Source organism: Aotus nancymaae, unplaced genomic scaffold, assembly GCF_030222135.1.
Source record: "Aotus nancymaae isolate 86718 unplaced genomic scaffold, 86718_ANA_hifiasm-v0.15.2.pri h1tg000059l, whole genome shotgun sequence".
In the NCBI taxonomy this organism is placed as follows: domain Eukaryota; kingdom Metazoa; phylum Chordata; class Mammalia; order Primates; family Aotidae; genus Aotus; species Aotus nancymaae.
The window spans coordinates 43,295,354-43,305,448 of record NW_026988473.1 but is presented as its reverse complement, the minus strand read 5'-3'; the positions used below and the strand labels follow the sequence as shown (position 1 = coordinate 43,305,448).

The following is a 10,095-nucleotide window of genomic DNA, read 5'->3' as shown; positions in this document are numbered from 1 at the left end:
GCCCAGTCAGGAAAGGAGACAGGGTTTAAATGTGGAAGAACCACGTCGAGCCCTGCTGTCCCTAAGGGCAAAACCAGCACGGCGAACGTTTCTTGAGTGCTCCCAAGCCAGGGACTATGTGAGGACTACCTCCTCTAGTCCTCAAAATGAACCGTGGAGGGTAGGCCCTATTGTGTCCATGCTTCAGAAGAGGAAACGGAAGCTTATAGAAGTCCAGTGGCTTGCCTACCTCAGTAGAGCCATTGTGAGAATTAAATGAGTTAGTCCACAGAAAATGCTAAGAACAGTTCTCAGCCCCATGGGAAGCATCAGAAAAAAATATACATATTGGTTATTGTTTACCTGCATTTAAATTAGTCACAGAGTTAATAAGAGTAGATTGGAATTCCACAGTACCTGCTCTTATCTACTACTCAAGGAACTTAAAAATGAGAGAATGAGGGATGCTCTCTGGGGGCTACTGTATAAAACACATAACAGAGCCGGGCAGAGATAGGCAAAGTCATCCCAAAAAGAGAGAGGGTTCTCTGGCCAACAGGCCTCCACTTCATTCATTTATTCATTTGTTGAACAAATTATTTCTTAGCACCCTCTTTGTGGCCGACATTGTTCTGGGTAGAAGGGATAATACAGTGAACAAAAAAAATTAGGTTCTCATCCAGTTTTCTCCATCTGTCTCCCAAGCCTGGTCAGTGCGACTGTAGCCCTGAGAGACAACCCCACTCTTAGTGCTGACAAATCTGGTTTCTGAGTCCTGAAGCCCGAAGACCCATGGCTGGGTCAAGTGTGCCAAAGTAACACCTCTCCAAGGTGCCCTCCGGCCATGATCACTGTCAGATCATAGCTAGATCGCAGCCACAGAGGAGTTTCCATTCATCACACAGTAGGCCCCAATGCAGGCACTTTTCCAAACCTAAGTTTCTCTTCAGGCTGTCTGTATCCTCATTGATTTCACCAGAGATGACTCTTTTTCAAAGGACCCAGAATCCAGCTCTATAGGACCATCGTCCCTTTTCCCATCAAAATCTTCCCATAAGCCCCCAGGAAATTCTTCTCTCTCACTCTCTCTTTTTTTTTTTCCTCCAAGGTAATAGCAGTCAACGCAGTGGTTAAAAGCTCCCTGGAGTCAGAGAGATACAGGTTCAAGTTTTAACTCTGTTACTTTCTAGTCATGGACCACCATGCCTCAGTTTTCTCATCTATAAAATGGGAATAATAATACCTAGAATCTGGGAAGTCTAGACTATGCTATGGTAGAATATAAACCCTAAAGTCCCGGGAGATGAACATATCAAAGTTTATTTCTCACCCATGCAAAGGTAGCTGTGGATCTTGGGGCCTCTCCCAGGCAGTTCCCTTCCAAAGTGGAGAGTTAGGGCAAGTCAGTTTGTGTCTTGTGGTTCCACTCTCCGAAATACGTGGCTTCTAGGTGGCCACTGCAGGGCAAGGGAAAGCTAGAGACAGTGCACTGGTTCTTAAATGCTTCAGCCCAGAAATGACACATTTCACTTCAACTTGTGGTCCACTGTCCAGAGCTGGACATACGGCCTTGCCTGAGTATAAAGCAGCAGCATGACGGGGAGGAACACATGGTTATCTGTCTGTAGTTACTGTATCTGCAACGGAAAGTAACACAGGTAGGTAAAAATATGCCTGATACATAAACAGCACTAAATGTAACCAGAATTATTATCCATAATAAGCACCTGAAAAATTATTCCGACCTGAGGTTAGTGGAGCTTCAGGTATGGACTAGATTCATCAGTGGTGGTTGAGTTTCTGGGAGGTGGAAGAGATGCTGGTGTGTAATTAACCATGACTGTGTACTCCCATGCCCCTCCACCATCCCCTGCAACCTGGTACCAAGCTCAGTGCATCCACTATAGGCTCACATGTGTTCCATCTATCAGAAGCTTCTTCCCTGGGCTTCTGCATTGCTGCCCCAGGACCAGCTCTCCTGGAATAGTGAGAAGTGGGAGGCAGAGGTAGACACCACAGCTCCCCCAGCATACTCCAACCTCACCTTCCTTAAACAGTCAGCATCTGTGATAAGCTGGGCACTGAGCAAAAGGTGGCCCTGGAGAAACCCACAGGCTGGCTACTAAGACAAGGTGTACAGGAGCAGATACCACATTGCAGAAGTTCTCTTGTTGGTAAGGGTCATGGAAACCATCGCATCTTGTGAGGCTTGTGCTCTAAGCAATTGCCAGTTTGCAAGGAGATTATCACCTTTTGGTGAGCAAGTTTTCCTCTAAATTAGTTAATACTTGAGGCCCTAAATTATAAGCATGAGTGGCCATTATTGGGACCTGTGGACGCCCAGGCCACACTTTGTCCCAAGTAGTAAGCAAGACCGGCTGATATCAGCAGAGCCTCAGTGGCGGAGCCAGCCTGTTCCAGGCTTCACAAGAGGCTTTATGGCCAGTAGGCATCAAGTAGCTGCAAGTGGAAGAAACTAACCTTGAGAGGACAGTTGTGAGTGCATGTAAGGAAAGTCTGGGGGTCCCAGGAATGACCAGGTGAGACAACAGCAGAAGACACCTGTGGTGAACAGAAGGAGGCAGAGGCCATGAAATCTGAGTTACTACTGTCATTGGGACCTCATTTTGCCTAACAGCTAGTGTGGCCCCAAGAAACACAGGTAACAGCAGAAAGTCCTAAAAGTGACAGCCAAGAAAATGGATTTCAGAGCATACATGGAACACCTCTGGAGGCACCCAGAACAAGTTAAGAAGACTCTAGGGGTCTCATGTTCCCACAGTTGTGGGCAGAGAGGGACCCAGAGAATTGCTTTTTACTGTGATTCTGACCCTATTGTGCTCCTCTGGGCCTCTGTCTTTTAGACTGGAGAATGGATTTCGCTGGGATGTCCAAGCCCTGGCTTCTCTTGGTGCAGGACCTGAATTTCCAGCTCCTCCTAGGGATGATGCTGCCTCTGAACCCAAATTCTGGGTCTAGGAAGGAGGTGCTTTCCCAGCCCAAGGGGCCTCAAGGGGCAACAGATATTGAGAGCAAATTCTGACGTGTGTGATATATCATATTGTTTGCTGAGAGTGGCAGCAAGGAAAACCTAGTCAGCCCCCCAAAGCAGAAAACTGCACCCCAAAGCAGAAAACTGCTCAAAGCAGGAACAACCAGTATCAGTCATCCCAAAAACTTACCAAAACATAAAGAGTATCTCTATAATGAAGAATCTACATCAACTAATGGGCAAAATAGCCAGCTAGCATTAAACGACAATATTGCACTCACAAATATTAATATTAATGCTAAATTTAAATGGATTAAATGCCCCAATCAAAGACACAGACAGGTAAATTGAATAAAAAGTCAAAACCCATTGGTACGCTGTATCCAGATCTATTTCACAAGCAACGACATACAAAGACTCAAAACAAAGGGATGGAGAAAGATTCACCAATTAAATGGAGAGCAAAAAAAAAAAGAAAAAAAAAAAACAGGAGTTGTAACTTTCGTCTTTCACAAAATAGACTTTAATAGTAACAAAGAATAAAAGAAACAAAGAAGGACATTACATAATGGTAAAAGGATCAATGCAACAACAGGAGTTAATGATTATAAATATATATGCACCCAATACAGGAGCACCCAGATACATAAGACAAGTTCTTAATGACTTATAAAGAGACCTGGACTCCAACACAATAATAGCGGGAGATTTTGACACCACATTGTTAATATTCAACGGATCAATGACATAGAAAATTAACAGGGACATCTATGATTTGAACTTAGACCTGGAATAAGTAAACTTAGTGAATATTTATAGAATTCTCTACCCCAGGTCCACAGAACATACATTTTTCTCAGTATCACATTACACCTATTTTGAAAGTGACCACATAATTGGAAAATTGGAAATAAATCACTCTTCAGCATTTGCAAAGCATTTCACAGACTTAAAGGAAATATTGGTTGGCTGTTTGTTACTTTCTTCCCTTATTCCTTCCTGTCTCCGTTGTTAAGCACAATTATCGGCATAAAAGAGGTTTTTAATACCTATTTTTAGATTGCATTCCAGCCCGGGCAATAGAGCAAGAATCCTGTTCTCTCTCCCCCTTTTTCTTTCTCTTTCTTTAAAAAAAAAAGAAAAAAGAAAATTGCTCAAAGCACTATCAAACAGTAACCAAGATGAATATATATCACACCAGATGAATTAGTTCTTTGAATACAGGATATATAACTTTGCCTCAATTGTTCCCTTGTAAAGTATGTTTCTCATTTATCTTTAACCTATAGTAAATATACACTAGCTGCCTGGTTAGTTTACTTTTAACCAATGAAAGAACACAGAGCATCTACTTGTAAAACTTGTCACTGAAAGTAAAGAATAAATACGTGGGTCAGAGTCTGCTCCGGGCTCTCAGCTGGAAATGCTGGGAGACCCCCAATGCCTCAATCTGATCACCCACCTTTTACTTTCTATCTCTGTGTCTGTTTCTTAATTCCTTCAGCGCCGCCTGGGTTAGGGTCTCTACGGCTGAGCTGGTCTCGGCAAACAGAGACTCAGACCAGCATGAGCCAGGAGCTCAGTCAAAAGGGGCTGTGCACCCTCAGTGCACCAAAAAAAAGCCTCCCTCCATGTGGGGAGAGTGAGACTTGGTAGACAGTTCCAGGGTCCTGGGCCAGGAAGGTGAAAGGGACTGCTGCCATGGCCCACACAACCAGTAACACATCCAAATCCAAGGATATGAAATCAGTTAAGAATTGAGATGCAGCTCAGGGCTCAGTGGGAAGGCATCTGCAACTGATCAGTGAGGTCCACTGGGGGCTGGAGGATGTAGGTGACTGCAGACACTTATAGCAGCTTCCTGTCTGACTCTGTGAGCTCAACCAAGAGACTCTCTGCCTCCCGTGTTGCTTCCCAGCTCTAGGGCAGAGTGTGAGAGACGCTGAGCAGCAAGGAGGCCCTGATGCATGAGGACAAAACCCTCTTCCATTGGAGGAGCCCTCAGCAAGTACTTCCCGGCTCTCCCAGTGCAAGTCTTCAAGTTCAGCTGTGAAGCCTCTTCCCTGTCGCTAAGCAGTTGCCCTAGTGCTCAGAGAGGTCCCTTTTAGCTGCTCCAAAGCATAGGGCTGAGCCTTTCTCCCCAAAACCCAGACCTTCCTGGGCTGGTCAGCAGCCTCCCCTGCATGGTCCGCTCCCTTCCTCACCCTGCTCCAACCTCATCTGCATTTAACATCCCTTATTGGGCTGTGGCAGAGAATACTCAACAGACACATATTAAAAATGCCCTTTAAAATTCAAAAGCTTTGAACTAAAGAAATACCTTGAGAAGTTTTCATGGAAAGTTCAGCTCCGCTGGTTCAATTCACTACACTTAGATGCACCTTTTCAAATAATAGGGAAAAAATGTAACAGGGTCAGACCCAATCAATACGCTTGTTCAAACAGAATTGCAGGGACTGTGATGTGCGCACATTTTGTACTCTGCCTTTGTACCCCGCCACTCACTCTGAAGAAAGGTTTTCTTTGCTAGGAGAGCAATGAAAGTGGTAGCCTTTTGAGTGGAGGTGGCAAAGCCATGGCGTGTTTACCGGTCCGGGAGGGGCTCTGCCATTTTTCATGTGTTCCCCAGCCAGATCTCTTTGTTCTTTTCATAACGGTGCACAACCCACATGGGCAAAGTCCCTTGCACACCCCAGCGTCTGATGCAGAGTCGGAAGCAGAGGGCTCCCAGCATTTGTCTGCCATGTCTCAGAAATGTGATTTGGGGATTACACAAATAATTTGCTGCTTCTTTCCCACCCTTGGTGAGAACACAAAAGGACTTGCCCTTGGTGAGAACACAAAAGGACTTGCCAGGGAGTCCTATGCTGTGCTTGTGGGAAATACCCAAAGCCCAAAATGGGCTTTTGTTTGGCCAAGCCTGAGCCAGGGGCTGCTCTACCCCACCCCCACCCCTTCAGGCCCCTGGAATGAAATGTGGGCAGATAGATGATTGCCTGGCCATGACCTGCAACCTAAAATAAAAAAGAAAATTCTAGAGAACCCAGCTGACCTGAAGGCAGCCAAGGGGTTAGAAAGACAGAAAGGGGCTAGCTGAAGTTTACACTCTCAGAGCAGACACCAAGGCTGGGAGGAAAGTGAATGATGGAGAAAATGAAACACTTGTTTTCATCATCTCCACCAGTCTGGGCACATCTACTCCATGTGGACTCGCAAACCCTACATACGATTGTCATCATCTGAACGACGTACTGGAGGTGTTGAGAGTCTTGGCTGTTCAGGAGGTTCAAGTAGGCATTAGGAGAAGATGTTATTCCTAATCCATTTCATACTAGATCCTAAAATGTTATTGTTGGTTCTCGCTAAAACTAGACATCTGGGGCTCAACCTGGACCTGGTTAAAAGTCGGAATTGAGGAGTGGACACCAGCAAATGGATGCAGCAGTGTGCTCACGTCTCCTTCGTTAACTGCAATCTCGTTGTTTAAAACGCTGCTCAGGCCCTGGGGTCTCCTGGAAGGGAAATTGGAATCACGAGGCCACATGGCATTCCCCAGAGTCCCCCCCACCCTGTAGTGTCACTGGCCAGCCAGCACTGTCACAGATGGCCCGGCTCCATCTTAACTCAAGTAACAAGAGTGCTCTCAAGGCTGGGCCACATCACCTGTTACGCAGGATGGAGCTGGAGCATGCCTTTTTTGACCACCCATGCTCTCCGCCGACTCTGAGTTGGGGGCCTGTCACACACTCATGCACTCTGTAGATTGAAATCTGGGCCTCAGTTCTTATAGAACAGACTATCCCTCCTCCCTGATGGCACACTCTGAAAAGAGCAGTAAGGTGGGGGGTTGCTGCATTCCCATTTACACAGGATTATATGTGTGAGACAGAAAGACCAACAGTAAAAAAAAAAAAAAAAAAAAAAAAACTGGCAGGTTTTCACTGAGAAAATGTCTACAGATGGCCACCCTGTGGGGTGGGTACTATCTCCTGTATGGCTTCTTTTTTGGTTTTGGGGGGCTTTGCACTCAGTTATGAAATCATTCTCACCACCCCCACCCCCTTCATTATTGTGACATCTCCAAGTAATGCTTAAAACCAAAGAGTACATTTTATTTTAAAATTCAAAGAGATCAGTAGCTAAAAAAGCAGCAGTACCCCCTGTTCGGAATGCCTTGGAATCTACTTTCCCCAGTTTAAATAGTTGGAAAGTCACCACCAACCTCGGATGCTCTTCTTGGCAGTAGAGAAAAACTGCTATAACAAGAAGCCTGGAAATATACACACCCTTCAATGGAACTGGCTTCTTGCCTTCTGTTTTGAGCATACATCACAAGTCAAAATGAATTAAACACAAATCCAGTTTGCAATGGTCCGTCACTAAGCTGCCTCCCTGGAGTGAGCCAGCAGTGTGTGGGTTGGAAGGGGGCCCACAGCGTCCCCTGCGCTGTCTTGAATTGGACTGCAGTCTGTCTGCCAAACAAGCCCCATGAGGGAGTCCACAGCCCGCTGGCTCCTTGATTGGGATAGGGTCGGGGGGCTCCTTGACTGGGATGGGGTGGGGGGGAGCTCCTTGACTGGGATAGGGTGGGGGGGCTCCTTGACTGGGATTGGGGGAGCTCCTTGACTGGGATGGGGTAAGGGGTTGTCCTGACCAGCTGTGGAAGCCTAGCCAGGGGCCCAGAAGCACAGGCCTCCTCACCCTAGGTCTCCACAGTCAATCAAATGTCAAGGGAACTGTCACCAGAAGAAACTTTTCATAGGTGAGTACAAGCAGGGCCGAGAGCTGACAGTGGGGATTTTCCAAAGAAATGGAAAAAAACGTACACAGACCACTCACGAGAGACTATAGTTTGCAAGAAGCAGGAAACGTATCAGGTTAATATTTTAATCTGTACATCACATTTTTTTGCAAACCATTACATTTTTAAATTAACTTTTTCTTGCAAAATATTCATTTCATTTTTTTCCAAGAAAATCTTATAAAGGCAAAAATAAAATTTTATTTGGCAAATGTCATGAAGTCGATACTGGCAGCATATGGAGTTAGTTAAAAATAGACGGCAACTGCTAAATATATTCAAAACTCTATTTTTTTTTCTGAGCATAGTCAAAGAGAAATTTTCATTTAAAGTGTGGCTCCACCCAATGGAGGTTTTTTGTTGTTGTTGTTGTTGTTGTTGTTTTTCCATTTAAACATCATTTTCTATTTGCAGAATAATATAAGAACACAACTTAAATAAAGGGCCACAAACACTGCACCTGGTTTGGTAGCCCCCCCTCCTCATGTGGGGCTGGAAGTCAAGTCCTGCCATTATGGCCCTGCCAGCAGCAGGCCATCAGGGATGGTGGGGGCACACTGCTGCCCTCCTGCCACCAGACCTGAGTCCTAGGGAAGCCAACCAGGGTTTTCCAAGGGCAGGCAGGGAAGGTTCCCAACATGGCCTGGTTGGAGGGAAAGGATTTCTAGGTACATGTCACCCAGTATGGAGTTTATTGCTATGATACAATGAAAGTTGCTTCCTCTCACCTTTTCTGTACTTCAGTGTGTACTGTTAAAAATGAAAGCAGGCTGGGTGCGGTGGCTCATACCTGTAATTCCAGCACTTTAGGAGGCCGAGGCAGGTAAATCACCTGAGGTCAGGAGTTCAAGACCAGCCTGACCAACATGGAGAAACCCTGTCTCTACTAAAAATACAAAATTAGCTGGGCGTGGTGGCGCATGCCTGTAATCCCAGCTATTCAGAAGGCTGAGGCAGGAGAATCGCTTGAACCCAGGAGGCAGAGGTTGCGGTGAGCTGAGATGGCACCATTGTATTCCAGCCTGGGCAACAACAGTAAAACTCCATCTCAAAAAACAATGAAAGCAAACTGCTTTTTTCTTTCTGACAAGAGCCCTTTGCTGAGGGAAGCCTGTGGGCAGGTTGTGGGCCCTAGTGCTTTTGAACACACTGTTGCCCCTAAGCCAAACCCAAGGGCCAAGATGCAGACTTGGGCTCCTCGTGCCATCTTGGTGGAGTTTCACACAGAGCTGGTCATCAGGTCAGGGACAGCTGATCTCTGCAGCCAAGGGCCCCTCTTCTCCTAGACAGCACGCCAACCAGCCTGACGCTGGAATCCACTGGGAACGCCTCTTCAAATCCCACTTTCTCCTGAGGTCATTGGAAGTTGAACTGTCCTCTGCTTGCCCCGCCCTTTCCCCCACCCATACCTGTCACCCAAAAGTACCTGAATCTGTAGGTGCAGCTGCAAAGTCCTGCATCCTCACCCTTCCTGCCACTCAGCCCTTGAGGTGAACATTAGAAAATAGATTCCAATTTTAAAATACAGTGTATTTTACAGTGTGTATCAAAAGTGCCTTTGCCATTCATATGTAGAGAGGAGTCTGAGCTAAACTAGTGGGTGCGTGTTAGGGCCTCCCCCGTGGTGAACACCTGCAGTCAGTAAGCTGCTGCTTCCTCCAGCCAGATTCCCTGCCCAGCCGGAGGCAGTTTCCTTGGGGGCAGAAAGGTTGATCTCCTTGGAGGAAGCTGGTTCCACTTGGCCCCTGGCTCCAGGCTTCTCTGTATACTGGGTCACGGGTCAGTCACTGCCTGGGCTGCCAAAAAGCATAGGAGACAGTGAGAGGCTGGCAGGAGCCCTGCTCACATCCAGGGAGGGCATGTCTGCACACACATGACAGGGAATGGCAGATAGGCAGACAGACAGAGCAACAGAGCAGCAGAGCAGGGGGCTCTGGCAAATGCGGCCACTGCTGGGGGACCCTCAGCTTCTAGGACACATGGGGCTCTCTCCCCACCCTCCCTGCACCCCTACTCCACTGCTAGACACATGCTGTCCCCTAAATTAGGTCCCTACCCTGATAGGGCAAAGACTGTGATAAGGGTACAGTCTGGCCCCACTCTTCATTCATTGAATGTGGGTAGTGCTCTTGGCCTCTGTGGGCCTTGTTTTTCTAATCTAAAAGCATGGTGGTCATACAGGGTAAGAGGAAATGCAGCACTCCAAAAAGAGCATAAAGGGCTAATCAGGAACAGAGCCTCTCTCCTGCCTCTCGGTGCCTGAGCACTGTTAACTGTGCTCAGATCTCTAGGAGAAAGCCACACCCTCAACCATGGCCTTCAC

General features: G+C 46.7%; 1 protein-coding gene across 2 annotated transcripts in view; it reads right to left on the bottom strand.

Moving 5' to 3' along the window:
• Positions 1-7,844: 7,844 nt before the first annotated feature.
• PLEKHA7 (pleckstrin homology domain containing A7) overlaps positions 7,845-10,095 on the bottom strand; it is a 239,740-nt gene continuing 237,489 nt past the window's right edge. For both annotated transcript variants that reach the window (XM_021675168.2, XM_064365136.1), the window contains one exon: positions 7,845-9,568. In XM_021675168.2, coding sequence (XP_021530843.2) covers positions 9,546-9,568 — 23 coding nt within the window. In that variant the 3' untranslated portion in view covers positions 7,845-9,545. The remainder of the gene's footprint in view (positions 9,569-10,095) is intronic.